Source organism: Balaenoptera ricei, chromosome 2 (genome assembly GCF_028023285.1).
Source record: "Balaenoptera ricei isolate mBalRic1 chromosome 2, mBalRic1.hap2, whole genome shotgun sequence".
Taxonomy (NCBI): domain Eukaryota; kingdom Metazoa; phylum Chordata; class Mammalia; order Artiodactyla; family Balaenopteridae; genus Balaenoptera; species Balaenoptera ricei.
The window spans coordinates 35,599,516-35,614,536 of record NC_082640.1 but is presented as its reverse complement, the minus strand read 5'-3'; the positions used below and the strand labels follow the sequence as shown (position 1 = coordinate 35,614,536).

Here is a 15,021-nt window from a genome sequence, read left to right as displayed (position 1 = left end):
ATTTAAATAGTGTTCATTGCTTTTTTTTTTATGTATGTATGTTAAAAACAAACAGAAAATCCAGAAAGGATATTTCTCAAAGTGTTAGAAGTGATGATCTCTGGAAATAGTTTCATTTTGTCTGGTATGCTTTTTTGCATTTTCTAATTTTCAATAATAAATAGGTATTTTTATTTAATAAAACTTATGAACAAGTCAACAAACATAGTGACATCCTTTGATCCAACAATTTCACCCCAGAGGCTCTCAAAACAAATTGTTCTCTGTAAGTTAAACAAACAAAACACAGCATCTGCTTGCAGTGATTCATATTGTTGATAATGTACTAATATCATTTAATAATACACTTAATGATCAAATAGGGGACTGGGGCATAGAATTTCATATGCCCTTAGATTATTATGTGGCAATGAAAATTAATTTCAAAATGTGTAACGGCATGAAAAAAAAGTCTACAGGGACCAGGATTTCCACTAGGTAATTGTCTAGGCCAGGTATTATCAAAATTTTTTGGTGCAGGACCAGATAGTAAATATATTAGGCTTTGTGAGCCATATTGTCTTTGTTACAAATACTCACCTCTGCCTTTGTAGGGCAAAAGCAGCCTCAGATGAATGGGTATGACCTGAGGGCCCTAGTTTGTGGACTCACTCAAGTAGACCAGTGCATTTATTTAAACTTTTCTTTAATGTTTTTAAAAAATGTATTTAAATGAAATTATGTGATTAGTATTAATATGCCTTATACACAGTAGCTGCTTTCCAAAGATTTCTTGACTGAAGATGGAAATGAAATCTAGTTAAGAACACTTTACAGACGCTCCCAGTTTTGAGTTGCTTATTTTGATGGCCCTTTAGTGCACAAGTCTTATTACATTTGTCTTGTGTTCTTTCTTAGGGGAAGAAAATGTAATTGCTGTTCCTTTGGGAAGTCGAAGTGTGAGAATTACAGTGAAAGGACCTGCACATCTCTGTAAGTAGAATTTAATCTTAACATGTTTTTCTTTCCTGAAAAATTATTTAGCCAAAAAAATTATATATTTCTTTGTGTTAACAGGTAGGTAGATGAACTTCTACCAGTCTGAAATAGTCTGTATCACTAGGGAATGATCTATGACCCTGAATTTTTTAGTTCTCATGCCCTAGTGGGAAATTAATCTCCTCATGGGAGAGGAAATCAAGTTATATGTGAAATAAACTATTTTTTATGTGGAGAGTAAACTAGGAGTCTAGAGTCTTCTGGCGATCTTAGCAGTTTGGGGTAAAAAATAACAAAACGAAATTTAAAACACAGAGCTGTATCAGTGAATATAGCTGACAAGTACACGCTCCGTTGCCAGCATATCACAACCTCAGGTCTAGGGGGCACTGAAAGTAAACACTGGTTTCCCAGAATAGTAAGAGTCTGAAATAATAGAGGATTGAAATTGTATTGTTTCTTTGGCCAAAGTCACATGGCATCTTTCTGTCTTAGCTTTTCTGGTCTCTTAGGACCCAAAGGAACTAGAAATACCAAATTTTGTCTGCTTCTCTCCCAAGGTTTCCTGTGGCCATAGGCAGGACTTTCTTAGTCTTTTTCCCCGGAAAATGAGTTTTTAACAAGACTGAGCCCCTGGCCTTGAAGAAGCTTACTGTGTTCAGCTCTATCTTTCTGTAAAGAGTACGAAACACTATTTGTAACTTTTAAAGCCACACAAATCAAGGTCTACCGGATTAAAGTGTGACATATTTTGCCATTTTTTTTCTGAGCCACCATTCTTAGATTTTCAAATCGTAAAAATTTCTCAGGGACACAAGCATTTTTGGTAGCTTTTAAATGTGTTTGTCCATGTGTGTTATATGTGTTTGTATATTTTGGCTGTAGTACCGATAGTCTAACCAGAAATGTCCTTTGAGAAAAGTTTATATCAAAATGTTTAAGGTCACCAATGGTATAGATTAAAATCTTGGAAAAAGAAAGAAATTCTTTAGTAAATTATGACCTAAATTAGGGAAGCAAGAGAATATCTTTAGGGCAATGAGGGTGAACAATTACTGGAAAGTCTTTTTCAACCCTTACTTTATTATATGAATTATGACTAGAAGAATGTGACTGATGTATTTAACTAAAATATTGAAATGTTTATAGCCATATAATGGTCAGTTCACTCAAGGCTTTCTCTACAATGAAGCATCAAAACATTTTTTAGGCTTCTTTTTAAAATGACTTAAGGCCCACAGCTCTTGATGAGAGTGAATCTTTATCCTTGTAAATGCAAACTTGATGTTTGAGAACAGGTGAAAATCATTTAGATCCAAATTTTGTGAATCATTTGAGTGATCACATTGTAAAGTAGCATCCTGGATTCAAAACTGTGAAGTGTTGAACATTCATAGCAGCATAATTCATAATAGCCATAACGTGAAAACAGCCCAGATGTCCGTTAACTGATGAATGGATAAATAAAATGGGCATATGTGGAATATTATTTGTCTCTAATAAAGAATGAAGTACTGACACATGCTACAATAGACATGATCCTTGAAAACATTATGCTAAGTGAAAGAAGCCAGTCACAAAAGGCCACATATTTTATGATTGTCTTTATATAAAGTGTCCAGAGTAAAGCAAATCTAAGGAGACAGAAAGTAGATTGGTGGTTGCCTAGGGCTGGGGTGAGTTGGGTTGGTGGCAGGTCTGGGGTTGTTAACGGATATGGGGTTTCTTTGGGGGGTGGCAAAAATGTTCTAAACTTAGATTGTGGTTATGGTTTCCCAATTCTGTGACTATGCTGAAGCCATGAAACTACATTTTAAATGGGTGAATTTTATGGCATATCAAAAAGATGTTTTAAAAAATAAAAAAAATTGCAGTGACTGGGCCTGATTTTCTCGTGATACTACAGACAATTCTTTAACATTCAGCTCTAAAAAGAGTTTTATAAGCTCTAAAAACAGAATAAGTACACAGTAAACAGGTTAGGTAAAGATGAATACTTTGAGGTAGAATATTCATTTACATACATATATGTTCTGGCATATTAAACATAACTTTATACTCAAGACTGGCATGGTTCCAAGAACAGAGCTCAAATATATTCCCTTTTCTCCAAAGGTGACAGATCTGTTGCTTGGAATATATCTCCTTCTGAACAATCTCAAAATTGGCTCTAGAAGTGTTTCTGAAAGCTACCCTTCTCTGCCAGTGAATAGAATGAACTGGCTTTATTTACAAAGGATTTAGTTACCATTTCTGAACACCTAAATATAGAAGCGGCTTTATTTTCTTGATTTACACAAGTGTTTTCTTAATTTTTTATTCGAAGATATATTCCTGAAATTAAGCTCACTTTGCAGTAATAAATCGTTCTTTTTAAGATCCATATTAACTGCCACCCTCCAAAAGGCTGCATCGTTAAGAACTGAGAACACCCAGTAGCATACTGTTAGTCTCTTTGCTGTGGAATGGAATTTAATTACAGAATGTCCATCTTGCATATCGCCTAGAGGTGTTTAAATACTGAATTTCTAGTCCTTTTGCAAGCTTGGCTTCAGCATTATATCAAACACACAGCTCCAGATTTCCCTAAAATTTCAAAAATGGAAACAATAAGAGGGTTCCTGCAAAAGAGATTTTATTGTAGCAAAACTTCAGCGTTAAATGTGTTTTGACTAGCAATAAACTCGAGAAGCCAAGATGCCATAAACTGAAAACCTCCATTATCAATTGTAAGAATTGGGATTTTTTTTCGTCCTCTAAGTGCGGTCTGACGACCATATGTAGAGATGTATTAATATAAACATGAACCCTGAACATAATGACTAATCAAAGGAAATGAATAGTGAATAAAGTATGCATACACTATAATATACAACTCGAAGCATAAGTTTGATGTATTTATAACCAAGTTAGCTGTGCTAAATGCTCATTACATGTTTACCTAACAATACTTTTGTGGCCTTCTTAGAATTTAAGGAGACCTCTTGGGATGATTAGCATGACCCTGTCTCTTTTGAAAGAAGCCTGGACGGATACTTCTCAGGGAAAGCCCTTCAACTAGAAGCAGTTAGCAGCATTCACCATTTTTCTAGTCATTTCTTTTAAAAATAACAAGTGTGGATCAAAATATTTAAAGGTACCATGGTAGACTTGAGTTGTGAAGGTTTGGGGATTTAAGAGGGTCTTGATTTCTGATCCTATTTTTTTTTGTATGTGATTTTATTTATTCTCACAACAACGCTAACTTCATTTTTCAGATTAAGCAACAAAGATGAGGGGATTTCCAATATATTTCTTTGTTGAGCCAGCTAATAAATTCCAAAGCTTGTTTGTATCATTTCTTTTTTAGATTCTGCATATAAACAATATCATAGGATGTTTCTCTTTTATCTCTTTGAGGATACAGATCATCTCTTCCTTGGCTCTTTGCCACCTCCATCATTTTAAGCCTGAAGAGGAGAAAAAAGGCAGCAGTGGGTAGCAAGAAAGGAGGCTCTTACCCTCTGCCTTTCACAGTGGTGGGGCTGTTTATAGATTTCTTGGGGTCTCCACCCAGCACTGTCTGTCTTGCTATAGAAACCGCAGAGGGTCTGTGGAAGCTCAGAGAATTAAAGGGCTGTGTGTGCAGCTCTCATGAGCTGTGAATTGCACATTACAACACAGGGCTGCAGTACACACATGGGGTGCTAGACACTAATAAAAACTTTAAAAACGTATCCATAAGTCAACACATCATCTGAATTGTTGATTTTCAAAAACTCCTTTTCTGCCAATTTAAGAGGCACAGGTGCTAAGGAGAAGCAAGTTTACCACCGATAAAAATGACAACTTTTAAAGAGCAACACTGACCTCCACTTCACTGTGAATTCATCACAGGGGCTTTGTTAATCCAAACTATCAGAATCGTTTGCATCCATAAACCATAAAAAGGTGGCTTCATCAAATCACTTCCCTTGTCTTTATTGACCACCCACTTCTGACTCAGGTTACACAGTTGAGGTCAGAGCACCTGCTTTAGACCTCCTATGTATGCAGCCAGGGTTTGTGACCCAGAGAGTGGGAAGCCTTTTGAAATAATTGATATAAAGATATTTTATGAGAATTGGAGAAGAGTGGTTTGGGTAATTCACATGCACTTGAAAACTGGTTTTGCTCCTGTGTTCTCACATCCTTGCCACTAAAGATCTTGGACACCTTTGAAGTAATAGAATAGACTCAACGTCAAAAAACAAAACATCAAAACCAAGCTAACAGGTTTAAAAGATGGATGTCACACTGGTCTTCCCTTCCCCCCAGATCACGTTTCCAGATTCTGACACCCCCTGCCATAACTCTGCAGCCAGATGAAACTTGGAGAGCTTTGATCCAGAAGGTTAGCGCAGTGGTAAAACAATCACAGCCATCGAATCCATTGCACTCTATTTGAATTTAATCAAGTCACTTCAGGCTAAGTCTCGGTCTAGAAGCAGTGTTTTGCATGCCTTCTTCTTTGCGTGGATGGAACTTGTCCAGCTTCATTTTGTGTTTTGATATTACCTGAATGCTTATGATTTTTCCTCCTTTACTTTTAGAGGGCTGATTCATCCAGGGTGGATCCCTCTTACTATCTCCAGTTTCCCATCTCATTTTTACTGACAGTTCACTTTCTAACACTCTGTTTTATATCTTCATTGGAACTAGGAAATGAATTTAATCTCACACTTTCCAAAAATCTGCTGCGGTCATGGAGATCAGGGCCAAAGTGGTAGGGGTTTTGTGTGCCTGAGAGTACCCAGCATTATTCTTTGACTGCTAATGACTCCTGCAGATCAAGGAGCTCATGTCCAGCCTTTGAATTTTCCCAGAAAAGTTCCCAGCCTGCCTGTCAGGGATAATCAGGGATGTCTCCTAATACCTGTTATGCAATCTGCCCAGGGCGCTTGAATTCCTGCAGCTGCTCCGGTGGCAGAGAGAAATCGGCAAAGGATCACCACCGAAGCACAGCACATATGGATTGCAGCTTCATAAAAGCCAGATCATTTTGTTGTGTTTTTATCAGCTTTTTAAGTTTGAGACGGAATGGAGTTCTGGTTCTGTTGTGTCCTTTGTTCGAGATGGTTAAAGAACCATTGAATACCAGTGAGTCAAGTGTAGGTTTCTGAGGAGCAGAGGACCTGGGAGATTGTCTGCTCTGACTCCTCGTTTTAGAAATAAGGCAATGAAAATCCAAGGCAGTGAGTTAGGAATAGATCTGGAGCCAGAAATGCAGGTGGACCAGGTTCACTAAGAATGGTGACATTTACAAAATGAAAGAAAAAAAAAGAGAAGGGAAAGAAAGAAATCACTGAAATAAGGTAGAAGTGGTATTTTGGTTAAACCGTTGGCATTGTTCTGTAAGAGATCTAAAAGCACTACTGTTCCTTTAAAAGCTAATGTGAATAAAGAGGTGACACATGAGAGAGGTCTTTGTGGTGATGGAATAGTTCTGTATTTTGGTTGTGGTCACGTGTGACAAAATGGCATAGGACTCTATGCACACATTGTACCAATGTCTGTTTCTTGGTTTTGATATTGTATTATAGTTGGGTAAGATGTAACCATTCCATTGGGTAAAACTGGATGAAAGGTACACACGACCTCTTTACTGTTCTTGCAACTTCCTGTGAATCTACAATTATTTCAAAATAAAAAAAAAAATTAAGCAAATTTAGAGTTTATTGTGGTTTTGTCTAAATAAAAGTCTAGGCTTACTATCTGAATGGGTGAGAAAATGAGTAACATCGCTTTATTTTAAGTAATAGCTACATCATGAAAAAATATAAAGAAAGAGATGTTTTCTTCTTCCCCTTATTATAGAAATGACTCCAAAGAGTTGAGTAGACCTAACTGGACCTAGCACTCTTGTTTGCTTCTTTTTATAGATAACTAAGAAGCTTATATATTTATTCTACCTATTTGAATCAATGTTTGTAAACTGAGTGGATGTATTGATATTGTGTTGATATCAGATGCTATTACTTGTAGTAAAATATCTTTTGGAATAAAATGCTTTTAAGATATTCTCTCACTGAAACTTTATTTTTAAATTTTAGTCATTGAAACAAAAACACTGCAAGGAAGCAAAGGAGAGCACAGCTTTAACAGCCCTGGAGCTTTTGTTGTAGAAAATACAACAGTTGAATTTCAGAGGGGCTCCGAGAGGCAAGCCTTTAAGATTCCAGGACCTCTGATGGCTGATTTCATCTTCAAGGTAGGATGAGCCTCTTCATAAATGTCATGCATCTGGGGCCCTGCACATCTTGAATTTTAAAAAGAACACGTTTGTTTAGTAGGCAGCCAGTGACTTTTTATACAGGGCATGTGTCATTAATATTTTCACCTTGACAGTCAGTTCTTAAAAACTGTTCATCTCTCTAAAGTAGTTTCTGTTCCCCAACCCCAATAGTTAAGAAACAAGCTTCACTTTTATAGGGGAATGATTGTTTTTGCATGTATAACCTCTAGTTGCTGTGTTCAGTTTTAAACCTCCAGATGGATTTCGGTGAAAATGGTCAGTGGTTAAATGCTCCATGTCTTAAACCACGACTGTGCTATTGCTGTCCTTGCAAAGGGGAGCAGAGAAGACAGAGGCCCCCTTCCTTAACCCCCTTCCCTGTTTCCTCAGCAATGTCTCATAATGAGCCCTTGTCCGGACACCTGTCACGAGGTCCCCTCACAAGAATTCTTCTTCCCTTGTAACCACGACTCTGTGTTTCCTCTCTTGGGTGCATCGGGGGCATCTTCCTTCACTCAGAGGATATGAAATGTAGTGGCCAATATATTTCCAAGGTGACACAATCTGAAATTCTTCTGATAAAACTATAAATACCTAAGATGTGCAAAAAAGGGCATTTCAGTGGATGATTTTGTCCTATCCCTTTTTGGAAACTTCAAGATAGAAAGGGAAGAAAGAAAAGAGCTCTAATTGCCAGGGATTTCTTTACCTGTGAAAAGACCCAGTGCCCTCAAAAGAACTGTCTGTGTTCCACATTAATTTGTCAAAGAGTGTTTCATTGAGACATCGGTTGTGCCAGCAGAGAAATACATTTGGAATTAGATGAGAGTTGCAAACTGACGTCCTGTTTACCTACAGTGTGACCAGCCAAGGTCGGTCTGGGTGAAGTTGTTGTTTTGAATCTTTGGGTTTTAAATAGTCAACCTTGAAAAAAACAAGAGATTATAATATTAAAATACCAGTATTTTTTCCTGCTTCTTTTTAAAAATGGGAAGATCTGACAACTAGCTTGCATGTTGCCATAGCGATAATTGGCTGCAGCTGGGTAACAGCAGCCTTTTTATTAGGGCACACATCCTCATTTGCCAGGGCCCACACCAGGCCCTAATGTGTTCCTGACATTGAAGGTGTAAGTGTCAGTTGCCGTTCGTAGACATTTAAGTTGCCATTCCTGGACTTGACTTGCCATTCCTAGACATTGAAATGACTTCTGTGTCAGACCCTCGAAGTGTCAACCCAATGTAATTATTTGACAGTAGCTTTGTGAAAGGCTTTTGGGGAAGCCAGCTGTCATCTCTCTTTCCTTCTATTCTCTCTCATCCATTGTTATACATAAATTCTGGGCTTGGTTTGCTTCTCTTAGGGTTTTCCCATTTGATGCTCAAGTGGTAAAACACACACACACACACACACACACACACACACACACACACAACCTTTTTTAAAATTCTCTTCTCATTCCTACTCAGAAGATCTGTATTCTTCTTAAGTCAGTTTGAAGATATCTGACCAAGTAGGAGACATTAGTACAGTGATGGGATGGGACAAATAGCCACAAAGGTTAAAATTTTAAGATATTGTTTGGTGAAAGTATTAGCATGGAAAATGTACTGTTTATTGATCCCATGCATAAAAACACATATAGAGGGGGCTTCCCTGGTGGTGCAGTGGTTGAGAATCTGCCTGCCAATGCAGGGGACACGGGTTCGAGCCCTCGTCTGGGAAGATCCCACATGCCGCGGAGCAGCTAGGCCCGTGAGCCACAACTACTGAGCCTGCGCGTCTGGAGCCTGTGCTCCGCAACAAGAGAGGCCGCGATAATGAGAGGCCCGCGCACCGTGATGAAGAGTGGCCCCCGCTTGCCACAACTAGAGAAAGCCCTCGCACAGAAACGAAGACCCAACACAGCCATAAATAAATAAATAAAATAAAATAAAAAGCATATACACATAAACTGTTTACTTCTACAAGTGTATGTGTACACACACACGTGTATGTATATGAATATGTGTGTGTATACATTTTTTTTTAATTTGAGAGGATACATTCCAAACTGAAAACACTGAGGAAACAATGGCTATTTTAGAGGGGATTGGTGCTTTGGGGGAGTGATCTTAGTTTTACTTATAATATTTTAATACTTAAAATAATTCTTAAAAAAAGAATACAGTCATATATCACATGTGTAATTAAAAATTACTTTACATCTTCTTGCCCTAATTATATATTCACCTCTTAGAATGCATTTTAGCAGCATGTTGCCACTGTCTGAATTTGTACTCAGCCTTCTATTTTCCTGTCTCGGAGTTCTAGTTTTCTCAGATTTAATAAACAATTCTGGGCTTTAACTTCAATTTCTGGAAAGGTTTTGATCTCCCTTGACTGGAAAGGTTTTCTTTTTAAAAGAAAAAAAATATATATATATATTTATTTATCAAAGAGGGTGTTACACACAGCTGTCGGACTCATGCATAAATAGAACCTCATTTTCGTGCCTACAGCCATTTTCTTTCATGAACATGGTGTGCTGGGTGGGAGAGAAATTGGCAAAATCAGAGACACTCTGATGAAGCAAGAATGACTCTGATGGTTTTCCCTGCCTTATAAGCTTGTCCAAATATTGTGGGTTTCTAGGAAATATCCTTTTCCATTAGTTACTTTTTTTTTTTTTCCTCAGAGCACTGTAGTATTACCCAGCCTGTGTTGTTACTAAGATAAGGAACTCTGCTTCTATTCATCTCTGCTTGGCCCAGGATGCAATCAAGGGATTGCTGTCCTTTGAGTGGGAGGTTAAAAGTGTGTGTTAGGTCCCTGATGATGGTCAGCCATGTATTTCATTGTATCTCTTTCCATTCCAATCAACCAAGAGCAGCTGAATTAAAAAAAAGGAAGACCTGGCTTCAACCTGAGAGAGAATGTGAAAACCAGCTCTGCCCCCGAGTGCTAATTTCGCTCAGTCATGGGTGCACTGAGATATAAAGGCACCCTCTTTTATACTGTTCCTAGATTAGACCTCATTTCATGGACTTTTAATAAATGGACTGTTGAAAACGACTATATTCTGACGTAGAGAGTAAAATATGAAGGCATCCATGGGATGTTAGAGTCTTTTGTGGTTATTGTGTGGATTCTGAAATCTGGCAACTCACTGCACCAGTGAGACAAAATTTCTTTTTTCTACTTTTTCAGAAGCTATATTTTCATGATTGGACCATTCTTGAAAAGTGCACTTTTTCTTCTTCCCAATGGGTTTCTCACTATACATTCTTATTTTCCTGAATGATCTGTTTCTCATGGATGACTCTTGTTACTGTGTTACTGAGTCACGGGTATTTTGCATGAGAGCCCCTGAAGTATTATTTTGCTTCTGCAATATGTGCATGTTGCCACCAGGGAGCAGTAGAGAGTCTTGAGCCAGTGGTTGATGCTGTATGCTTTGTTGATTGGACTGTAAGAGGCACTATCCATTCAGTGAGAATTTACTGAATATCTGTGAGTACTGATATACTGTACTGATATACTTGTGCATATCTATTTTCAGTATATGCTTATAAGAATAATCTAGTAAAATAAACTTAAATGGCTTTGAGAAAGACATCTGTTTCTGTGGTTAAGTATTTTAATTATTGCTGGTGGCTTTTCCCCTCTTTAAAAAACATGTCCATCTTCAAGGAAAAAAAAAGTTTCTCTTCCTCATGGTCTGAAATCTTCCTCTTTCTCCCATTTGGATACTTTGTGTTTCTGTAGGAAAATGTTTTCTGATTTCTTTTCCCATTAGTTTTCAGCTAGGCAAGCCTCTGTCTCTGGTTTCCTACAAACACAGCTCCAGATATTTTGTATATTTTCTACCTACAAAGTCTTTCTTTTCTTTCTGGGAAGTTATGATAGCATATCTAACTTATCCAGGGCCGAGAGGACTTGAAACTGCCTGTTTTCCTCTCTCTCAAAGAGAAGATTTCAGCCTTGCAATGTGATGCAGACGCTGGCTAAATTCATATGTTCACAGGTGTTTCAAAACACAGCAAGACACAGTTTTTAGAGTCTGTGCATGTGTTAGTTTCCTGAGGCTACTGTAACAAAGCACCATAAACTGGGTGGCTTAAACAACAGATGTTTTTGTCTCACAGTGCTGGAGGCTAGAACTCTAAAATCAAGGTGAGGGCAGGTCTGGTTCCTTGTAAGGGCTGTGAGGGACAATTTGTTTCGTGCCTCTCTCCTAGCCTCTTGGATCCTCAGGTTTTCTCCCTTTGTCTTCACACCACCTTCCCTCTGTGCATGTCCACCTCTGAGCCCAAATTTCCCCTTTACATAAGCATGCCAGTCATACTGGGTTGGACCCACCTTAATGACCTCATCTTAACTTGACTAGATCTGCAAAGACCCTATTTCCAGATAAGATCATATTCTGAGGTTCTGTGAGTTAGGACTTCAACATATGTTTTTGGGGATGGATACAATTCAGCCCATAACAGTGTCTAACAGAAAAGAAAATTTACCTATTTCATCATGCCTCCCAATCAGAATTCCACCTCATTTTAAGCATTTGCCATGAATCACAAAGGTAGAAACTGTTGAAATATTACATGATAGTTACTATAATGTAACTGATGCTATATTTTACTTTATTTATTTATTTACTTATGCTATTTATTTACTTTATTTATTTTAAACTGATGCTTATACACAGAATGTGGTCTGTTGAGGGAAATTTCTTGGTTAAAGCAGTTCAAATACTGTTCTAGTAGTTACCATAATTCACAGCTGAATTATTGGTGTAATATATACACAAATATGAAAAAAAGAGTTTTACAGAAAAATCTATTCCATAAATTTTGGAAATTATTTAGAAGTGGCCAAGTAAGGCAGTTGAGTTTGAATTCATTTTCTTACCATTGTTATAAAATCATTTTCCTAACCAAACAGGAGTAGTATACGCTTGTAAATGTTAATATACAGTTCCCTTTTGCCATTCTGTACTTGACCATCTCCCTTGTCAGTGGACCTATTCACCCTGGGGGTTTGAAAGTAGTGGTTAATGATTGGGCTGTTGTTAGCAAGACTGCAAAGAGCATTCATGTTCAACTTTTGATTATTAAGGTAGGATTTTCTTTTTTTTTTTTTAGTTTAGACTTTTGTCTTGAACGTCAGGCTTATGGAAGGAGATAAGCCTTCTATAAACTGATTTAGTTCCCATACCATTTCAACACTAAATCAAAGTGTTTCTTCTGCAATATAGAGGATGCCTGTACCCCCAGTAAGGCTGAGCTGTGGACTTAGTGTCCTCAGCACCCTACACTCAGGAGGAGCATCCATTGTAGGGGGACCCCAGCCAGGATGCGGAGAGTCGGCTTCCTCTGCCTCAGGGCATTGTGGGTAAAAGAAGAAAACTGGGGACAGGATGGAGGAAGCAAGGCAATGAGACGTGGATCATGACAGCAGTCACTCTGCAGAGCAGGGAAGCGTATTAAGTAGGTTTCAAAGCTAAAGGCAGAGGAGGAGATTTGCTTCACTTTTCATTCAGAACCCAAGAGGAAAATGCCTCCTAGGGTGGCCATCTCCATCCGCCACTGGGGGAAGCTACCTTGGAATGAAATTGGCATGAGTGCCGTGAAATGTTTAGTCACAGGTTGCGTCTGAGTTCAGCTCCCCGGAGTCTCCCTCAGCTCTTGTGTGGCATGGAAGGTATCTAGAAAATTCCATGTACTCTTGGCTGGCCAGCCTTGACATGGTGGGGGCAAAATGACCCTGCAATGGAGGGGTAAATGTAGAGTGACCAGACATCCTAGTTTGTTCAGAAAAGACCCAGTTTCCACCTGCAGCCCTGACTTAATTCTTAGAAGCTCCTCCTTTCATCCTCAGAAACGTCCTGGCTTGGACAATAAAGCATCTGGTCTCCTTGGTAAGGGGCTGTGAGCCAGGCCAGGGACTGGGGAGGAGTCCCAGCCACACCACCGAGAAACTGAGCACAAGAGTAATGTGGACTGGGCAGGGCAACGGAGGAGCCCACCCACCCCGGCTGGGGAAGAACACAGCTGAGTTCACAGGCACTGAGGCTCCCTGTGGGCCTCCCAGTGGCCAGAGGGACAAGGGACACAGCTATGGGCCCAAGGACAGGATGAGGACCTCCAGGCATGGATCCGAGGCCTCTTTCCTTTCCCGCCTCTGTGAGGTCCTACATCAAAGACCACCATAGAGGAGATCGGTCTGGATGAGGGCACAGCAGAAAGCCTGGATACTTCCCCACCGGAAACAGCGGTACCTAAAGAGAACTCTTTAAATGAGTGAACCAGACTGACCTCCTAGGATTGAACTCTATTTAAGCTGTTTTCCCCTCCCTCCCTAGTCAGGAGGGGGCTTGTGAAGAAGATCAGAGCAGTTATAAGGAAAGAAGCTGCATCTCTGCGATTGTCTTCATAGAGTATGAGCACTTGTTGTGACTCTACTGCCCGGTCACAAAACACAAAAGCAAAAACAAAATCTTGGGGAGAAAAAGTTCCCTGCAGATTTAATAACTTCATTTTTCTAAAGTTTTTAGGATTGGAGGAAGGGGCATTATTATTTGTAGTTTTTATTTACTTTGAAGAAAGAATCCTTTATCTCCCATTTTGCCTATTTTGCTCTCTAAAATAATACGATATAATGCCAGCCTTCTTGGAATTGAAGAACAAATATCCAAATATGACTCCTTCCTGGAGTTTGGATGAAAATTCTCTTAAAATAGTCAGAAATTCTCAGTGGTAGTAACAGGGACTTTTTCCAAGGAAGAATGATAATACTGCATCATGTTTTAATGACATTTAAAGATATTATAATATTAATAGACCTCTAAACAATTGCATTGTCTTTTAAAATGACAATGTGGAGAACTAGAATTGAAGTTTCATCAGTATTATAAATTTAAGCGATAGATAGATGAAAGGAAAATCAGAATTCAAAAAATTGCCTTAATACGACTGCCCAGATAATAATTATTAACAGGGCTTCCCTGGTGGCGCAGTGGTTGAGAATCTGCCTGCCAATGCAGGGGACACGGGTTCGAGCCCTGGTCTGGGAAGATCCCACATGCCACGGAGCAACTGGGCCCGTGAGCCACAACTACTGAGCCTGCGCGTCTGGAGCCTGTGCTCCGCAACAAGAGAGGCCGCGACAGTGAGAGGCCCGCGCACTGCGATGAAGAGTGGCCCCCACTCGCCGCAACTAGAGAAAGCCCTCGCACAGAAACGAAGATCCAACACAGCCAAAAATAAATTAATTAATTAATTAATTAAAAAAAAAAAAAAAAGAAGGAAATTCTACCATTTGCAGCAACATGGATGGACCTATGAGGGAATTACGCTAAGTGAAATAAGTCAGAGAAAGACAAATACTGTATGATTTCACTTACATGTGGAATCTAAAAAAAATCGAAACTCACAGGTACAGAGAACAGATTGGTGGTTGCCAGAGGCAGGAAGAGGGTGAAATGGGTGAAGGGGGTCAAAAGGTACAGATTTCCAGTTACAAGATAAATAAGTTCTGGAGATGTAATGTATAGTACAGTGACTAAAGTTAACAGTACTCTATTGTATATTTGAAAGTTGCAAAGAGAGTTATCTGAGACACCTGTGGGAAGAAGGAACCTTGGAACAAAATTAAGCCTCTGGCAGAAAGGGAAAGGGAAATGGATATTGGTAAGCAAGTAAATGCATCTGCAACAATAAGGATTATTTCTTTCTGTAAAACATCTGGGTTTAATGCCTTTTCTTTCCCTCCCTCCCTCCCTCCTTTCCTCCCTCCTTCCCGTCCTTCCT

The 15,021-nt window shown here is 39.0% G+C and overlaps 1 protein-coding gene across 6 annotated transcripts in view; it reads left to right on the top strand.

Moving 5' to 3' along the window:
* ADAMTSL3 (ADAMTS like 3) overlaps positions 1–15,021 on the top strand; it is a 366,780-nt gene that overhangs the window by 181,531 nt on the left and 170,228 nt on the right. For all 6 annotated transcript variants that reach the window (XM_059912342.1, XM_059912338.1, XM_059912341.1 and 3 more), the window contains exons 8-9: positions 898–972; positions 7,050–7,207. In XM_059912342.1, the coding sequence (XP_059768325.1) occupies positions 898–972; positions 7,050–7,207 (233 nt within the window). The remainder of the gene's footprint in view (positions 1–897; positions 973–7,049; positions 7,208–15,021) is intronic.